Source organism: Hyaena hyaena, unplaced genomic scaffold (genome assembly GCF_003009895.1).
Source record: "Hyaena hyaena isolate Hyena2069 unplaced genomic scaffold, ASM300989v1 scaffold_267, whole genome shotgun sequence".
Taxonomy (NCBI): domain Eukaryota; kingdom Metazoa; phylum Chordata; class Mammalia; order Carnivora; family Hyaenidae; genus Hyaena; species Hyaena hyaena.
Genome location: NW_024080903.1, coordinates 1,969,228 through 1,988,779, shown reverse-complemented (window position 1 = coordinate 1,988,779; position 19,552 = coordinate 1,969,228). Strand labels below are relative to the sequence as shown.

Below are 19,552 nucleotides of genomic sequence, written 5' to 3'. Positions count from 1 at the left end.
CTGACATTTATTCTCTACTGATTTCTTATTCTCTACTTCATTTGTCACTGCTCTAAACTTTATTTCCTTCCTTCTGCTAGCTTTGGTTTTTTTCTGTATCCCCTGAAATTGTAAAGTTGAGATCTTGATTTTTTAATGTAAGCATTTATAACCATAACTATCCCTTTAGTACTGCTTTTGCTACATCCCATAGTTTTGATGTGTTGTTTTCATTTTCATTCATCTCAAAGTATTTTTAAATCTGTGATGTCTTCTCTACAGGTTATTTAAGAGTGTGTTGGTGTAATTTCCACAGATTTGTGAACTTTCTGATTTTGTTACTGATTTAGAACTTCATCCCACTGTGGTCAAAGAAGATGGCAGGACAGCCATGCTTTCAAATTCTTTGAAGCTTAATTTGTGGCCTGACATATAGAAAACGTCTCATGTGCACTTGAGAGCAAAGTGTGTGCTTGCTGGGTGGTGACCAGTGTGTGTTGGAGCCAGCTGGCTTATTGCGTTAAATCCTTTATTTCCCTACGTGGGTCTGGTTTATGTATCCGTGGTTATGAGACAGGTCTCATTAAGGTCTCCAACCATTATTATAGAACTATTTCTCCATTCATTTGTGTCAAGTGTTACTTCATTTATTTCGGTGGCCTATCATTAGGTGTGTAAATGTTCATAAATGTTGTATCATTTTATTGAAATTTGTATTAATGTATAGAGCCCTCCCTGATCGCTTATAATTTTTGAAAACTTAAACTCATTTTTATCTGATATTAGTGCAACCACTCCTACTGTCGTTGGTATTATTTGCACAGAACATCTTTTTACATCCTCTCAGTTTTGAATCTATTTGTATCTTTGGATTCAGAGTCTCATGGAGATAGCACATATTTAGATGATGCTTTTTATCCATTCTGGTAGTCTCTGTCTTTTCATTGGAGAGTTTAATCCATTTACATGTAAGGTAATTACAGAGAAGGAAGGACTTTTGTTATTTTGCTATGTTATGTGCCTTACAGCTTTTTGTCCCTCATTCCCTGCATTACTGTCTTCTTTTGTGTTTAGTGTTTGTTGCTGTTTGGTAATGAAACATTTAAATTCCTTTCCTATTTCCTTTTGTATATATACACTATAGCTCCTTCCTTTGTGGTTACCATGAGGATTACATTTAACACCCTGAAGCTGTAACACTCTAATCCGAATGTATACCAGCTTAATTTCAGAAACACACTCTCCTTTAACATCTCTGTCCCCAGCCCTCTCCGTTGTCACAAAACATAAATTAACAAGTATTCTGAATACACCAGTCTCTTAAATTATGTAGAAATAAAAATGTTGGGTTACAAACTGTTCTAATAACACTAGTTTTTATAATTAGCCACGTATTCTTTCCTGAGATCTTTATTCCTCCACACAGCTTTCCGTCACTATCTACTGTCTCTCACTTCACCTGCTGGGCTTCCTGAAGCGCTGCCTGGACGCGGGCCTAGTGGAACAGCACTCCCTCGGCTTTTATTTATCCAAGAACGCCTCAATTTCTCCCTCACTTTTGAAGGACACTTTGCTGAATATAGATTTCCTGGATGAAAGGGTTTTTTTGCATATACCAACCCACTGCCTCCTGACCTATGGCTTCTGATGGGATCTGTTCATCTTGTCCTGGATTCCTTATATGGATTGATTTACTTCTCTCTCTTGCTGCTTCAAGATTCTATGCTCGGCTTTTTCCAAGTTTATGTACCTGGGGCGCCTGGGTGGCTCAGTCAGTTGGGCGTCCGACTTCGGCTCAGGTCATGATCTCATGGTCTGTGGGATCGAGCCCCACGTCGGGCTCTGTGCTGACAGCTCAGAGCCTGGAGCCGCTTCGGATTCTGTGTCCCCCTCTCTCTGCCCCTCCCCCACTCACACATGCTCTCCAAAATAAACATTTTTAACAAATTAAAACACAAAAGTTTGTGTCTTGGTGTGGGCCTGAGTTCCTCTCAACTTGAGAGTTCACGGAGCTTCCTGGATGGTTCCTCAGCCTTGGGAAATGTTCAGCCATTATTTCTTCCAATACTTGCTCTACCTCTTTCTCTCTCGTCTCGCTCTGGAATGCCCACAATGTGTATGTTGGTCTGCTTGGTGGATTCCCATAGGTCCTATAAACTTTTTTTCTTTCTGTTCCTCAATCTCAACTTCCTAGAGCTGTACAGTATTCAAATTAATGATACAAAGTGGCACAGGTGTGTGCTCATTCCTCAAGATAAACCTGAGGCCAGAACGCTGTGTCTCTGCTCTCACAATAGGATTTTAGGGTCCCAGAGGGACGTGTTCATCTGTAAAGCTCTTCGTGTTTGCTGCTGGCAGACACGTGGGACTTCCAACAGGACTGACTTTGGTCTCCTGTCACCGTGGCGTGTCACAAGGACGTGAAGGCCCAGCTGTCTGGGGCCACACTGCAGAGGGCCGTCCAGCCTCCAACGGGAGCCTGTGCACATGGTGCTCCGCACGTCCTCAGGAGGTAGACTGTACACACCTCCAGCGGACACTGAATGAACCGCTTTCCCTTGATCCCTTTGCTCGTCAACAAAACCAAAATCCCAAGCAGCAAGAACACAAAGCACGGGCAAGACTGCCAAGTAAGTGTTCACATGTTTCAGTATAACCTCACTGTGACCCTCTGAAGGAGATGCCCTTCTCCCCACAGACAGCCGAGGGTGCTGAGCACAGAGGTCGCTGCTGGTGGATCAGAGAACTGAGCCCAGAGCAGCAGGCTTCAGGGCCAAGCGGGCAGAGAGCCCTTCTCTACAGCATGAGGCCAGCATCTGAAAGAGCCAGTGTTCTGTGTTCTCCTTGATTACACAAAACCTGCATCTTGCCTTGTTCCTGTTTCTTTTAATCTGAAGCCCTGGTTTTCTGCTGCAATCCCAGTGACAGGTGGCTCTTTTTCAGTCTTCTTTTTGGCTGTCTGTTCTGCTTTGCCTCAGCTTTTGTCAGGCCCAGAGTGAAAAGGGGCCTCAGGCCATTCCTGGATTCGCTGCTTCCGTTCTCCTCAGAGCCAGCAAGAACACCTACCCTTGACCTCAGAGCAGACCCCAATAGTCCATTAGTCAGAAGCCTCATGCAAGAGGCAGACAAGAGGCTGACTCAGCAATCAGTGCAGTGAGGTCTCAGCTACGGGAATTTAGGGCACCACAATCAAGAATTGGGGGTCAAAGAAGGCTCCCCAAAGCAGGTGGCCCCCAGGGGAAAAGAGGGGAAGAGCGTGTGCAAACACGACGTCACAGAAGGGGCGCGGGTGAGGGATGGCACGAGTGATGCCATCAGGATCCTGAGAGAAGCAAGCCTGGAGGCTGGTGCGTGCAGGGCTGGGCTCACGACCAAAGGGGAAAGGTAAGTGTGGAAATCGAATGATGCTCAGCAAGGACCTCCCAAAGGCAAACCCACCAATGCAAGGCTGGCTCTGACTTGGTGGGTGCCAGGCCGGGAGTTCAGGGTTGATGGCACTCTGAGTCTGCCTTGTACTCAGTGTCTGCTGCCAGTTGCAGCCGTGGCTCCCTGCTGCTGCGGGGCAGCCGCGCCACTTCCGGACAATGCCTGTGCCCTGCCTCCGTTGTGGGCCTTTCCCGCTGTCGAAGTCCTAGGTTCCACGAACTGAACGTCAGGTGACAGCTGTGTAGACAGCGCAGGGCAGGGCCTACCTCCCTCCACCGCCTCCCCCCTCCCTCCCCCCCCACCGCCTCCCTCCCACACCCACACCCGCCAGACTCTGGTTAATACACAAGCTGCAATCACCAGACAGCTTTCACTGGGGCTGCAATGCTGCAGTTCAGGAATTAGTATTTTAAATCTTAATCACAAGAATTTACATGTATCCCTGTCAAGCTTCGTTTGACTGATTCTGGTTCTTCATCTCAAGCTACTGAAAGGCAATTTTGAATTCTATTTTTTCACGTGACATACTCCTCCCAGTGCTACATTTCATGTAATTTTGATGGCCTTTAATTAGGAACTGGGCCGATCCTGGACACGGGACTTCACAAACTGGGCTCCACACCTCAGCAGGAGGGCACAGAACACGAGCAAAGTAAGGGCTGGGGTCGCATGGGCTTGCCTTTCCTTCACTCTAGAGCTTAGATGTGTCAGACATTTAACTGTGGTGTTGAATACACTTTATCCTAAGTATTTTTTATTTTCAAAAAAAAAAAAAAAAAAAAAGCACGTACCACAAACTCTTGAACAGAGAAGATGCCGTAAGAAAGGTGGAGATACTCTGAAGTTTACTGACAGGACCTAGACGGCCAGGACGTTCCTTCCTCGAGGGAGGAAACCCTTCTGGACACGAAGACAACGTTCAACGACTGAAAACCAAGGCTCTTCCACGGAAGCAGCAGGGAAGGCAGGGAGCGGCCACGCGCACACGCCAAGTCTCCACCTGCACCAACCCAGAAGCTCCCTGAACGCACTTTAACTGAAGTTCCAAGTCCTTTTAACAAAATCCAAGGTGAGCGAGGATGCACCCTCTGTCCTCAGAAGTCCTGTGGTTAGTGAGGTTTCTTTTCGTACCAAAGAGACGATGGATCCCGGAAACACGGGCAGGGAACTACATGCCAGCAGCGAACAGACGCTGTTACCATCACCTCTAACCCTGTAAAACCTCCGTCTCTGCTCTAGTCTTGCCCCGTTTCTGGTCTCAAACCATACTCACGGGGAGAACTTAAGGGTACCTGTAGGAGCACCGAGCACAGAATTTCCCAGGTCTGCAAACACACCTTTTTCCTGCCATTTGTTGACTTCTGACAGAACTGAGTCTGGACGCACAAGTGGAAGAGAGAAAAGGGCCAGCCTGCGCCGGCCTCTCCCAGTCCCCATCGCTCTGACACGGAACGCCAACAGGCACGTCCCCATTCTCGGCACACTGCACTCCTGACCCAGGAATCCAGGCCGTGTGCCCGAGGCTCAGCACCGACGTCTGGGCGCCTTCTGCAGCGGGCGCCAGATGTGCGGTCAGCAGAGCGGGCTGGTTGGTGCTGCAGGGTCTGTATTAGTCATGGCTTTCATGCTACGTATCTGTGATGTTTTAACATCTCGGGAACTTTGTTGGCTGCGGACAGACTGCCCCTCCCAAGGCTAATTCCTAAAGACAGCAGACCATTCCCCTGTGAACTCACCTTTTATATGCAAACCCACCAATCCGGAGCCCACACTCCCAAACACCTCCTTTATCTCACTCTCGCACACCAGCCAGGACTCCCTCCGCTGCACATCCCCCCCAGGGCCAGGACCCAACAAGCAGAAAGCACTGCGATAGCCCAGAGGCTGCTGGAATTACTCCCGCGGTCCAGCCTCGGCCATTCATTCCTGCAGAGGCCACACCTCCCCTCTCCCTCAGTCTCCTGAGTGACCCTGAAGCTCCCGAGTGGCCCTGCACAGCACGTCCCCACCTCTGGGAAATACGGCAGACGAGCTCCCCTTTCAAGACAGCAGGCGCAAGTTGTGTCCTCCCACCGCCGGTTCGGGCAAAGCGCGTGTGTTTTCACAAGGTGACAGTCTGCACATCAGCACCTGCACTCCCAGGTAAACTGCTCCACATGCGTGGCTGCGTGTACCTTCCAGGACAGAGTCACACAAATGCCACCAGACAGCTACATGCCTAGACCTCGCCGTGGTCTGCCCATGTCCTGTGACAGGCCCTCCCAGAGGGGCCGCCTGCCTGCTGGGCACCGGCCCTGGCCCCAGGCACCTACACAGAAGGTGCCAAGGTGACAGCAGTGCTCCCTTCCTGATGCGGTTTACAAAAGCCAAGTCCCGAGCCTCCCTGCACCGTCTCACTAACACACGTCTCACCATCCAAACCGCGCTGACGCCCTTCTCAGGATCTCACGCTGATGCTGCTTGGGAAACGTGGGGGCTCCACACCCACAAGCACGCTGCTCTGGGTCGGACCCGGAGGAGGGTTTATTTCACTTCCTTCCAACAATCTTGAGCCACACGGCAGCTGTCCTGCCCGCGGGGCAACTAGACTCGGGGCCTTTCCAACGTCACCCAGGAGGACAGCGCTTAGGGCGTGAGCGGAAACACGTGCAAACACGGCGACGCTCTGCTTTCCTCGCTGGGAGCCGCCAGGCGTGAGAAGCGGAACCAGGAGGCCTGACTGGTCCCACAGCCCCTTGCTTCTCAGGCTGAGTTACGAGTCCGCTGGGCTGTGGGACCGCCGTTCCGCGCAGCGGAGCCCCACACCCCTCGGTCACCTCCACCCGTCCTGCACCCCAGGAGCCCTCCAGGTCAGGGTCCGGGTGGTCGCTCGCTGCCTCCAACAGGTGGTTCCCGCGGGAGAGGCCGCCATCCGCACAGGGCGCGGCTGCCGCCTTTCCCTCTCCGGTGTGTGTCAGTGGATTTCCGCAGGGCGCTCGCCCCTGTGCCCTCGCTCTTTCCTCCTCTTGTACTCCATGATCTGTTTGTTGAGCGCCTCGTGATCGATCCCACACAGACTGGAGCAGGCGGTAGAGCCCGGGGTGCTGCGTGGCGAAGGGGCGTCCAGGGCCCCACAGTCCCTGGAGGGGAGAAGAGACGTCAGGTGAAGCAGGGGCAAAGCCGGGCGGCGTGGGGGCTCCTGGGTCCCCTCCTGGCGTCCGGAGGAGGCCGGGGGCAATGGCGTAAGGAAGGGGTTCCGCTGTGGGGCGCTCCTGGGGCCATGCACACTGCAGCCAGGGCAGCTTCGACACGGCCCTCCCATCAGACGCGCTTCCAGTTGCTTTTCCCCAGACACAGCGAGGAGTGTGGCAGGCCCGCGAGGCAGAATTGCGAGTAAGGTCCTTTACACCTGCCACTCAGGGTACTTGTCAAAACCCAAATGTGGCCATGTCCTGCCTCTAAGCCCCTCCTGCTTGCTCCGGAAGGCTCGACCCCCTGCTGGTCCGGGACGTGGGGACTCACTGCTGCCTGGGGCCTCAGGGCACAGCGTCCCCTCCCTTGGCAGGCGGGTCACTGGGGGCCCCACCCACCCAAGTCCCGAGAGCGCTGCCCCTGACACTGACACGCCCGCTCTAAGGACACAGGCTCGGGACCCGCTGAAGCTCTTCCCGCACCCGGATGGGGCCCGTCCACATGCACCTCACGTCTCTTTCTCACTGCAGCACCGCCCACCGACTCCAGACCCCGAGCTGGAGGGGGTGTCCTACGTGCCCTTCCTGACACTCAATCATCTGTGGATTCGCTGCTCCCTGTTGGCCTCCACCGGCAACACGCAAGCTCCAAAGGCTCCACTGTGGCTCTGTTCACAAGCGCACGGCATGTGCCAGAGCAGAGCCACGGGACACGCTCAGGGAAAATGTGCTCAGTGGACAACAAGGGCGAGGGAGAGACACCTGTCCCCTCAACGAGTCGCTATAGCGATGGCAGATGTCATGGGCTCCAGCACGGACGGGCAGGCCACCGAGCACTCCCAGCAGCCTTGCTGAGTACTCGGGACCACGGCAGACCGGCCCTGGAACCCGCCACAGGCCACTGCCAGGCTGCTGGGTCAGTGCGTGGCCGGGGGTGCAGAGCGGGGCAGCTGTTACAGGAACCACCTCAGGGCGTCTGTGCAGGACAATCAAAACCACGTGCACGTGTACCTGGCATCACTGTGCACACAGTCTTCTCTTTCCTCTGGGGGCCCAAAGTCAGCACTTGCCAGTAACCGATCAACCTGGAAAGGAGAAGAGAGAGCAAATCAGTAACCACACCTCTGCGCCACCTGCACCACGGCCCAGCTCCAGCACAGGCCTTCTGACGGCCCTCCGCGCCCCTCCACTGGCGCCCCCAGGGATGAGGCCCTGTTCACCAGTCTGTCCTCTCAAACACCTGCTACTTAACAATCACATTTTCTCTGATAACAAACCGAGGCTTTCCTAGAACTACACTTAAAACTTGTAAATGTCAGTCAAACTTATGAAGAAACCAGTTAAGTATTAGTTCAATTAAGTAACATTTCCTGATTCCTAATGAAGTTGTATAAAATACTTCAATTTTGGCGCAGAAGTTGTTTGGGAAAAGAAAGCTTCCTGGCGGAGCGACAGCCACAGTCAGGGGTCGGGCGTGTGACTCCAGCTCCCAGGTGGCCAAGGGGCCCAATCTGGAAACAAGAGCCCCCCTCGGTGGGGGCACACGTATCGCTGCCCCCTCAGGGCGCTACCGCCCCCGCTCCCTGGACACTGAGGGATGGCACAGTGTTCTGCAGCAACAGACCACACCACCACAAGCCCACGGTAGAACCAGGAGGAAAATCAGTCCACAGAAAATACCGGACACGGCCCTCATGTGTCTCCCGAGGTGGCTGGGAGAACACATCCGCTGACACCCGGCAAGGACAGGACGCGTGGCCGTCTGTGCGAGTCCACACTGGGCACACCTCACGAGACTGGGCAAACGACCCGCGCAGCAAGGCCGACAGGCGCACGGGACGGGACTCGACAGCAGGAGGCGTCAAGGACACACGTGAACCACGCACGAGCAGCAGGTGGCGGCCCCGCTACCTCTGACCAGCGGCTCCCTCACAATTACACGCACGCATGCTGACCGAAAAGCACAGACACGTACATCCACACAGAAATGTGTACACACACAGGGCGGCCAAGGATCAGTGACAGACACAGGTCGGTGCGAAGGTGAACGAGCCAAGTGCAGCCTGTCGTATGAGGACCGCGCTTCCCAAGAGGAAAGGAACCGCTGGCACTGAAACAGCGTGAATCTCAGAACCAGGGCTGAGCAAAAGCAGCCAGGTGCAGAGACAACGTCCTGTCCGTGAAATTCCAGAAATCTAACGAGGAAAACTCGTGGCGGCAGGACCACCTGGCTGGCTGAGTCGGAAGAGCATCAGACCCTTGACCTCAGGGTCATGATTTCAAGCCCACGTTGGTGTGAGATATAAAACTTAACAAACAAAGAGAGACTGGTGGGGGGGGGGCCTGGGGGGCGAGGGCGCCTCTGGGTAAATCATGGTCACTAAAGCTCACGCTAAAAGTTTTTTTTTTTTTTAAATGTTTTATTTATTTCTGAGGGAGAGAGAGACAGCGTGAGCAGGGGAGGGTCAGAGAGAGAGGGAGTCACAGACTGAAACAGGCTCCAGGCTCCGAGCTGGCAGTCAGCACAGAGCCGGACGCGGGGTTCGAACCCACGAACCGCGAGATCATGACCTGAGCCGAAGTCGGACACTTAACCGACTGAGCCACCCAAGCACCCCTAGCTCACGTTGAAAGTCTTATTAACAAAGAACCAAAGCAGACTCCTAGGCATCAACACAGGCCGCGCGGCTCAGCCCTGGGCCGAACCCGGCTGCACAGAACCTCTGGCTCCGCTGACCTCAGGGAGAAATTCAGGCTCGGGTCGGGGGGGGGGCCCTGGGGGGACACTCGGGCGGAGACAGGAGCACAGACTCGAGCACGAGGCCCACAGGGTCAGGGAGCTCGGCTGGACACCTGCTCCCAGAAGCCTGGGTCAGCGGGGAGGCCAGCAAATGTGTAGTAAATCCCAACACTCAGGCCACAGTTTATGTATTTTCTTTAAAAATTCCCTTTTCGTTCTTTGTAATTATGATAACATCAACATTTTACAAACCCTGTGACTGAAATGTAACAAGCGTGAGAGGTGCACAGGACGTTAAGCGTACGGCTCGGTGGCATGTCACAAAGGGACTGTGCCCACGGACATCCCCCTGACGTTCCGGAAACGAACCCCAGGAAACTCCGTGCCCTCCTGGCCACTCCCCACTAGACAGGCACCGGTTTGACTTCCGTCACTGCAGATCAGTAGCCCGTGTCCCTGAACATCCTGCAGGTGGAGTCAAAGGGAACACGGCCTCTCCTCTGGCTCCGTGCTCCCCGCTGGCTTGGAGCTGGGACGCCTTGGCACACAAGTGTTTCCGTGGGCTCCGAGCGGGAGCTTCGGGTCACAGATGTGTGCATGTGGGGGGTGGGGCAGGACACAGCCCTGTGATCCCGTGATTCCTCCACACTCAGTGTGGTCACCAACGCTCGTGTGTAAGCCACACGGGAGAAGGGCACGCACCCATCTCCCTGGGGTTTTCCTTCTTGTTCTCCTGATGCCAGCGCCGCCCAGCACCTCTGCCAGGGCCTCCGGTGGCGCCAAGTGCCCCTCGGGGTCCGGCGTGGACACAGCTGGCCACCGCTCTGCTTCCTGCCACCGCCAAGTGCGGGGCCGAAACCACTGCCAGCCTCTACCACGTCCCACGACCCGCGACACCCCCATGCGCAGCCGACACGAGACACAGGTACGCGCCGGGTATGAGACTCCGTGTCATCCACAAACCCCAGCTTCAGATCTGTGCGTCGATCCGAGTGACTCTGCCACTGGCTGACTTTAACCCCGTTACACACGTACACGAGTGTCCCCGCACTGACATGAGACAAGCCAACAGTGACCGCGCTCGGCTCGCCACGCACCCACACCAGAGACCCCTTGGGTCCAGCCCCGCCGGCTTCTCACGACAGTGCCGGCAAGAGGAGCGGAAGCCTAACCCCTGCCCCGGGCACACGAGGCCGCAGGGACAGACGCGGGGCAGGCCCACGTGGCCTCCACCGCGAACGCCCAGCAGCACTTCTGAGAAAGGACTGCTCCAGGATGCTTTGAGCACACGCCTCCCTCCCCCTGGTCACTTTTTCTAGAAAGGAGCCCATGGAGCTGGGCAGGGCCCGCGGCGAGAGAGGGACACGCCTGGGACGGCAAGACAGAGGGCTCCCCTCCCGCAGCGGCACTTGCGTCCCCAACCCCGGCCGGCGGCTCGCGTAAGCTCCCTGCCGCGCACCCCGTGACTCACGCGCTCCCGGGGGCTCTAAGAGTGGCACTGGTCACTTTACCCCTTTGTCTCCTTTCCTCGCTAAGAAAATCCCCTGTCAAGGTTATTGTCTGTATAAGGTTTTCAGTTCTGCTTGTATGATGAATCACAAAGATAAAACTGTCCAACTAGGTCGGTTTTCCTCTGTGGCTCTCACCACCCCCTAGTCCTGCAGTGAGTAACAGTCACCTAATGATAACCATAAATGCTACTTACTGTAAACTTTTTAAACGCATAACATACCTTAACGACCACCAAATAATATCACGCAGATATAAATATATACACACACATATGTATACATGAGTTTTAACCTTTACGATTAACTTGTACTTAAAATAAGGGAAATAACCACGAAACAGTTAGAGACGTAAGCTCTGGTGTAAAGTAACTGCAGATGCTCAAATCCAGGGAGGAAGGCGGCTCCGCCTGCATCAACTTTCTGTCAGGAAACAGAGACTTGGTTTCCCAGGTAGAGATACAGTGGTAAGCAGTTAAAAATTAGAGGCTGAAAAAGCAGTTCCCTCTGGGGAGTCTGGCAGGGACGGAGGCATGGCGGCCTCACTCCTCATCTGAACTCTTCCAAGGGTTACTTCCTTTAACTGTACACATCATCATTCCGATATCTCAAAGTTAAATATAAAATCTTACTCAGATAAAAACTTGTTTGGAAAATTAATGAAGAAGCCTTACCTCAGCTAGAACTGCACTTCTTTTGTCCTGAAGGAACACTATTGGTGGCACATTCCTCAGGGTCTGCTGGGACATCAAAATATGCCTGGAGACAGACGAGTACACTGTGTAGGAGCAGGTGACACTTAGCAGACAGAAAACAGACAATAGTCTCACGGAGCGAGACAGAAGATCTGCTTATCATGTTACTCAAAACAGGAACACGTCAGCCGAGGAAAGTCCTCCTTAGCCAACTGCCGCATCACAGAGGGGACACAAAACACATCATCACAACTGTTTCTAGTTGCCTAAATCCAACTCTTTTTTTTTTTTTGAGAGAGAGAGAGACATACACAGAGTGTGAGTGGGGGAGGGGCAGAGAGAGAGGGAGACACAGAATCCAAAGCAGGCTCTAGGCTCTCAGCTGTCAGTACAGCCCAACATGGGGCTCGAACCCACGAACTGTGAGATGATGACCTGAGCTGAAGTCTGATGCTTAACCAACTGAGCCACCCAGGTGCCCCCAACTCTTGAGATCCTAACGAATAACCTGATCTTCGCTTAGACACCTCCTGGGCAGCACCGTGGCAGTGAGCCGTGTGGTCTGGGCACCAACAACCTGCCTAGGCTCCATTCCAACGGACACTCACTGGCAACAAGGCCACACAAGTGCGCCAACCATCCTCAGGCACACATCATGTTCCGCATCAGTCACTCAATACAAGCAGACTAAGGCGAATCGACTGGGCCTGGTGCGCAGCAAACGCACTGTGTGCACAGCCTCCCTGCACAGTGACGGCAGGTCCTGGCACGTGATTGCAGGGAAGCCTCTAGACCAAACCTCAGGTGAGCAGAAGAGAGGGTAAAGGGATCGTCTGTTCAGCTGCATATTCTGACAACCTAAAACTCCTCAGAAAGCAACACTGTTATCGCAACACTCCTCGGAAATCTTTTCCACACAGGACTCCGGCCCCTCTCCTAAAAGTGAAGTGTGAGGTGCAAAGAAGAAGCAGAGGAACGGAGAGAGGAAGGAAGCAGGAAGGAGGAATCCAGCTCTGACAGTGTTGCTTGGTCAGGGCTCTGCGTTTCCTAAGACTGGGGAGAAAACAGAGTAACTGCTTTTTACCACCCACCTTGGTAGTCCTCAAAGTTTCTGGTCTCAAGACTCCTTTATACTCTTAAAAATTACCAAGAACAACAGAGAGCTCTTGTTAATGTGTGTCATATCTGTCCATTTCTACCACACGATATATTAAAAGTGAGAATTTGAAAAACATGCATTAATTCATTCAAGGTAACAAACCTATTAAGTGTTTACATGGATATTTTTAGTGAAAAATAACTACTGAAAATAATTATTTTAAAAAAACTCATTGAGAGGGGCGCCTGGGTGGCTTAGTCAGTTAAGCGTCCGACTTTCCGACTTTCGCTTAGGTCATGATCTCGCAGTTTGTGGGTTTGAGCCCCGCGTCGGGCTCTGTGCTGACTGCCAGCTCGGAGCCTGGAGCCTGTTTCAGTCTGTGACTCCCTCTCTCTCTGATCCTCCCCTGCTCACGCTGTCTCTCTCTCCTAGAAATAAATAAAACATTAAAAAAAAAAAAAAAAACTCATTGAGAAATGTGGCCTTGTTTACATAGTCACAAGTTTCTCCAATGCCCAGCTTAACGGAAGACAGCTGGATTCTCCCCTCTGCATCTACATTCAAGCTGCTGTTTTTCTGTTTGAAACAGAAGAAACTCCGGCCTCACACTGCCCTATAACTGGAAAAGGGGTAAATGAACAGACAGGATGGGATCTTCTCTGATACTCCACAAAAATTCAACAAATGATACTGTTAAAAGTTAGTTGCAAAGTGGAATCTGAAACCAGATCAATGAATGTCACATTGTTATATTAAAATCCATCAGTTTATCTTACACGTTGAATGGCCCCTTCCCTATGCTTGAGTTTATAACCTCACGCACTGGGCATTTGAAAATATCAACTCACCAGGTTACCCGGATTTTCAGAATATTCACACATTGTACAATACAACACTCCATTTGTTAACGTTCCCAACAATCTCATTAAGAGTCTTTAAGTATCGGGGCGCCTGGGTGGCTTAGTCGGTTAAGCGTCCGACTTTCGCTTAGGTCATGATCTCGCGGTTCGTGGGTTCGGGCCCCGCGTCGGGCTCTGTGCTGACTGCCAGCTCAGAGTCTCGAGCCTGTTTCATTCTGTGATTCCCTCTCTCTCTGACCCTCCCCTGCTCACGCTGTCTCTGTCTCTCCTAAAAATAAATAAAAGAAACATTAAAAAAAAAAAAAGAGTCTTTAAGTATCAAAAAGCTATCAAAATCACGGTGGTGGGTACAGGTTTTCTAAAATCAATTTTCACCTGAAAGCTTGAATTTTATCACTGGCAACAAGTACAGTCAGTTGTTTTCCCTGAAGTGCTAGGTTTGCTTTGTTCATTTTAGAGAGAATGTCTGTCAAATCTGAAAAAAATCTAGAGCTGGTTCACTTGTTATTTCCAGAGAACAGTGTCTACTTCAGCTCGCAATCAGCTGTGTTTCCGAGAGGCCACACCAGCACAGGTCAGTTTCGGTTCGCTTCCCACCACACAGAATATTACAGTGACAGGCACCCAAGGGTTGGGATTTAGTAGAATTAGTAGCTCTTGCTTATTCATCAGGGACGCTCTCAGATAAAAGTGGCGTGTGTTTTACGGGGGGCACGTGGCATGAAGCTACAATGACCGCAGGGGCTCCTGGGTGTCGGGCCCAGTCCCCAGGGGCCACACTTAGAGAACCACTGTGCAAGATTATGTTTTGCACGCAAATGTATACTGAATCCTGAAATTCAAGAAAATGCTTTCCAAATTTTCCTTAAAAGCAAAAACCCTTGATGCAGCAGGCGGGGAACGCAGGCGGGAGCAGCAGCGAGCACGCGGCGCGGTCACCTCATGTGTGCGGCGCTCCTCCGCAGGGCGGCCTCTGCGTGCGCGTTCTGCTCGGCGGAGACGGTGGCCCTCCAGTACACGCGGCAGGCCGAGAAGTCTGAAGTCAGGGAGACCTGTGGCCCACCCACCCCAGCGCCGGTCACTTTCCGCTTCCGGGGGCTTCCGGAGACCACAATCAGCAGATAAAGACCAGCTCCAGGCAGGCGCCACTCGGAAGCAGCGTGCCCGCGGGCTCCGCGACAGGCCACCACGCCCTGCCACACACTCACGGGGTGAAGCTGGGCCCGGAATCCCAAGCCCCATCCTCCCCGCCGCCAACCCACAGCGCACAGCAGAACCTCCGCAACTGCCCCTCATCTTCCTATTTCCCTCTGGCTGAGCTCGCTCCAGGCAGATGCAGGCGGCAGGAAGGCCCCTCGGTCTCCCCCCCAGGATAAGAGCACACCCTCCACCCCCCTGACCGCGCCCTCGGTGCCCGCACACCACCACACACACGTGCACACATACCCTCTGTCTTCACGGCTTCAATGGTCATACTTAGCATCACTTCTGAACGTCCAAGGCCCCGTGTCGGGAACACTGCCTTCTTCCCAACCACAGGCCAGACCGGCCCCGAAGGACACAGAGGCCTCCCCCCCTGGCGCGCGCCTACCTTGGAGAGCTGCACGTTCAGGTCGCACACCTCCTGGCTCACTTCAGGGGTGCACAGCAGGTCGGTCAGCGCTTTGTAGAGGAGGCCGTTCAGGGCCCTCAGGCGCACCTGGTCCTCCTTCCTGGTTTTCCCGGAGGTGCTCCTCGTTAGGGACTCCACCCGGGACGGCTTGTACGTCTCACCAAGAACAGACAGAAAGGCCAACGTTACGACCGTCTGTTACCTGTCCTAATTTACAAAAAGGGGGCTGGGAAGGACTCAACACCTTGAAAAACAAAAAGCCAACGTCACCCTCAGCCACCTCAGCTTTCATAACCATCCTGCGTAGAGTTTACCTACTAGCGCCCCTCCAAACTTAAAAGTACTGTCCGTGTGTATTTTTCCTCCCCCAAATCTTGTTAAAACATAATCCACATACCATAAAATTCTCCTTCTCTCAAGATACACGATTCAGTGGTTTCTAACACAAAATGTAATTTTCCTAACAAGAACCATTTGTTATTTAGACCTCTGCACTATATCTACACGTGTCATGCACACACACTAAAAACCACTTTAGTATTTGATAACAGAGACAACATTCCAGAAAACTTTAGTATGACTTTTTTTTTTTTTTCAGGTCTACATTCACTCTACCAGCGTATCTATTCCCCGCCTGCGGAACTCGTGCGTTCGAACTTGGAGACGGAAGGACCGCCAGGCTGCAGCTTTGCCGACTTCTGGAACCTCACGCCCACCACTGTCGACAGCAGCTGCTACTCTGGACTTACCAAGTGAGAGCCCAAGGAAGGACCTTCATACCAAAACTTCTTTCTGTGGGGAGAAAATAAGAACTATAATACCGAAGGCAAATGAAAGAAAAAAATATTACATACACCAACTCAATATTACAGTACCAAAATTCTTTTTTTTTAATGTTTATTTTTGAGAGAGGCAGAGCACAAGTGGGGGAGGGGTTGAGAGAGAGAGGGGGAAACAGAATCTGAAGCGGACTCCAGGCTCTAAGCTGTCAGCACAGAGTCCGATGCAGGGCTCAAACCCATGAATGGGGAGATCATAACCTGAGCCAAAACCAGACGCTTAACCAAAATTCTTTCTAAGGGGCTAAACTGGGCACAGAAATTATGTTACTGGGAGGCTAAGAAATTTAGAATCTAATCAACAACAAAGGTTGTAGGGGAGACCGAGGACAGTTTTCATTCAACCTCCTGATGTTTACTTAAGGTCTATTCCAACCCCAAGGTGGAGAAAGAGAATATTAGAAGAACGCCTACCATGCTGCACTGCACACTGTACCACACTGGATACCGCAGTTTCCCAGGGGCACGCAGCCACACACGTGCTGGGGCTGCATGAGTAACACGGGTGGTGGAGGGGAGGCAGGCCTCCCTGCTGCAGGGGGAGATTACAGACAAGCGGGGAAAGGTCGCCAGATGAGCCATGGGGATATCAGTACGGACTCAAGTTCCTCTTTGTACCAATACGGCGGTCACATACGGAAACGTTTACAGGCAAGTGTATATAACAAATTAAAGTAAACGTGTATTCTGCTTTGTCAGCTGAAAAGTCCTAACGACAGACACGCCGACTCCCAAACCATCGTTTCTGATGGCTCTGCAGTAACAGCAACCAGAGCTATATGGAGACGTGGCTAATTCTAGGGCTGAGAAAGGATGCACCAAAAAAGAAGCGCTAAATAAAAACTTTAAACTTAGAAACCACCACAAAACCCAGAATGAGGAGTGTGTCAAAGATCTACAGGAGCTAAACGAAAGAGCTCCACTGGTCAAAGCTGAAACAATCTGAGCAAAACAAAGTAGTACTAGGCTAACACCCGTTCAATCCACACTGACACAAATTGGTAAATGCTGAACAAGATATGCATCTCTCACAGAATTGCAAACAATTCAAGAGTGTGACTCCCCTCCTTAGGTGGGGGCTGCACACAGTGAAATCCCCCTAAAGAAAATAGTATGGGGGGCACGTGGGCGGCTCAGTTGGTTGAACGTTTGACTTCAGCTCAGGTATGATAATCTCACGGTCTGTGAGTTCAAGCCCCATGTCGGGTTCTGCTCTCAGCTCAGAGCCTGTTTTGGATCTTCTGCTTCCTCCCTTCAGAAATAAACAAACATTAAAAAAATAATACTATGGAAGGGGGAGTAGGTAACTTCACAGTGGATAAATTTGATAGACGTGGCCATAATCAAGGGCAGCGCCAATAGTGACAAACCAGGCTGACGGTCTGTACGTGGACCGGATGGAAACAGCACTTTCCTTCCCTGGTTTCCTCCCAAGAGCCCACAATGCCAACATAACCATGAGGGGGAAAAATCACACAAATTCCAACAGACGAGCATCCTAGAAAATACCTAACCATAACTCCTTAAACCCATCAAGGTCATCGAAAACAGTTTGGGAAACTGCCAGTCAAGAGGAGCGACTAAATGTAATGGGGCTGGATGGGATCCTGGGACAGAAAAGGGATGTTAGTTTTTACTAAGGAAACTGAGGGGCACCTGGGTGGCTCGGTTGGGTGTCTGACTTCAGCTCAGGTCATGATCTCACAGTGGATGAGTTAGAACCCCACACTGGGCTCTGTGCTGACAGCTCAGACCCTGGAGCTGCTTCGGATTCTGCGTTTCCCCCTCTCTCTGCCCCTCCCCCGTTCGTGGGTGCGCGCATACGGGCTCTCTCTCTCTCTCTCAAAAATAAACAAACATTAAAAATTTTTTTAAAAACCCTAAGGAAACCGGAACAAGGCATATGCTTCATTAATAATCGTGTATCAACACTGGCTCATTAACATGACAAACGTGCCACACCAACATGTTAACATAAGAGACATGGAGTGTGGTTATGTGCGAACTCTGAACTTTTAACAATTTTTCTGTAAATGTTTTTAAAAATTAATCTATTAAAGGAAAACAAACACACAAACCAATCTACCCTAGTCAGAACAGAAAGTGCTATGGAAATCAACGTACTGTCTTCTATTCGTCTCGGGATTAGAAAACGATCCTCAAATGAAGCCAACGAAGGAAGCGTTACCATAGGAAGAAGACAAGCACAAATTATTCCCCTTCCCTCCTTGGAGAATCTACTAAAAACCCTGCTGGTGACAAGAACCTACAGAAATGTACACACCACTTCTCTTCGTGTGTTCCTGACACACGTTAGCGTTTAGGAAATCGTAATTAGCTCAACTATAAAAACAAAACAAAACAGGAAAAAGGCTGAGTGGGCACAGGAGCAAATGTGATGAGTGGGACTGGCGGCGATTCTTCAGAAATCATCAATCTAACGGGCAAGACTGGACCAAGTGCGCCAGGGTTAAGGCCAGGGCCAGAAACCCCGCCCCAATGACCCAATCCCCGCGGGCCCCGCCCCCGCCCCGTGGACTCCGCCCCTCGCCCGCGGGCCACGCCCCCGCTCCGTGGACCCCTCCCCTCACCCGTGAGCCCCGCCCCGTGGACTCCTCCCCTCGCCCCATTGACCCATCCCCGTGGGCGCCGACTCCGCCCCGCTGACCACCCCCCGCCCTCTGGGCACCGTCCCCGCCCCCCGCCCCCACCCCGGGAACCACCCCCCCCCGCCCCGCCCCCTACGGCGAGGGCGTCGCCCTCGGCTGCCTGAGTACCGCCCCCGCTCCGGAACCCCTCGTCCAGACTAGGTGCGCATTACTTGGTTTTCGAAGCAAATTTCTTGAGCAGGTTCTTGCCACATGGGACTGGCGAGCTATGCACGCCCCGGGCATCTCCCGGAAGAAGAGCCGCTTGCCGTCCGCCGAGCAGCGCCGGGAGCCTCTCGCGAAGCCCCCACACTCGGAGAGTCGAAGCCCACATGGCTGCCCGGAGAGCGCCGGCGCGGGGCGACGTGGGGCGGGGCGACGTGGGGCGGGGCGACGTGGGGCGGGGCGACGTGGGGCGGGGCGACGTGGGGCGGGGCGACGTGGGGCGGGGCGACGTGGGGCGGGGCGAGAGGCCGGTCGGAGCGCCAGCGCGCAGAGTGAGGCGGGTTTGGAAACGCAGCGTCGCCCGGAGCCGGACACTCGCTAGTGGAGCGACATAGGGGCGTGGCGACGCGCCTCCGGGGGGACTTGGGGACGCGGCCTGCGTGCGCAGCGGGGCGGGGTCTAGAGCCCGGGAAGAGGTGCCGCCCCGCCCCCGAGGCGGCAGGCGGCGGCTCGCTAGTGGGAGCGCGGTTCACGCTCCCGCACGCAGCTGGGGAGGGGGCTTCGCGGGGCCGGTGCCCCTTCGCAGCGCGCGAGGGAAGCGGGGAGAGGCGTCCGCCCTGGGCGGCTTCGGGCGCCGGGAGTGGAGCCCCGGCCGCCTCCTTGGCCTCCCCTGCGTTCCGGAAAGGAGGCGCGCCGTGTCCGCAGCCCCGGCCCGGCGCTCCTGTCCCCCAGCAGCGGGCAGCGCCCCATCCCGGGCGCCGTTCCCGCGGAAGCCCCGGCGCTTCGAACAGCACGCCGGCGGCGCGCGGAC

The 19,552-nt window shown here is 53.2% G+C and overlaps 1 protein-coding gene across 1 annotated transcript; it reads right to left on the bottom strand.

Moving 5' to 3' along the window:
- Nucleotides 1–4,172: 4,172 nt before the first annotated feature.
- RBFA (ribosome binding factor A) lies at nt 4,173–18,939 on the bottom strand. Its single transcript, XM_039245829.1, is given in 8 exon segments — nt 4,173–6,367; nt 6,370–6,524; nt 7,587–7,660; nt 11,498–11,582; nt 14,417–14,529; nt 15,069–15,245; nt 15,839–15,881; nt 18,750–18,939. Coding segments are annotated over 8 exon segments (1,164 nt in total). The 5' UTR covers nt 18,911–18,939; the 3' UTR covers nt 4,173–6,011.
- Between the last annotated feature and the right edge of the window lie 613 nt (nt 18,940–19,552).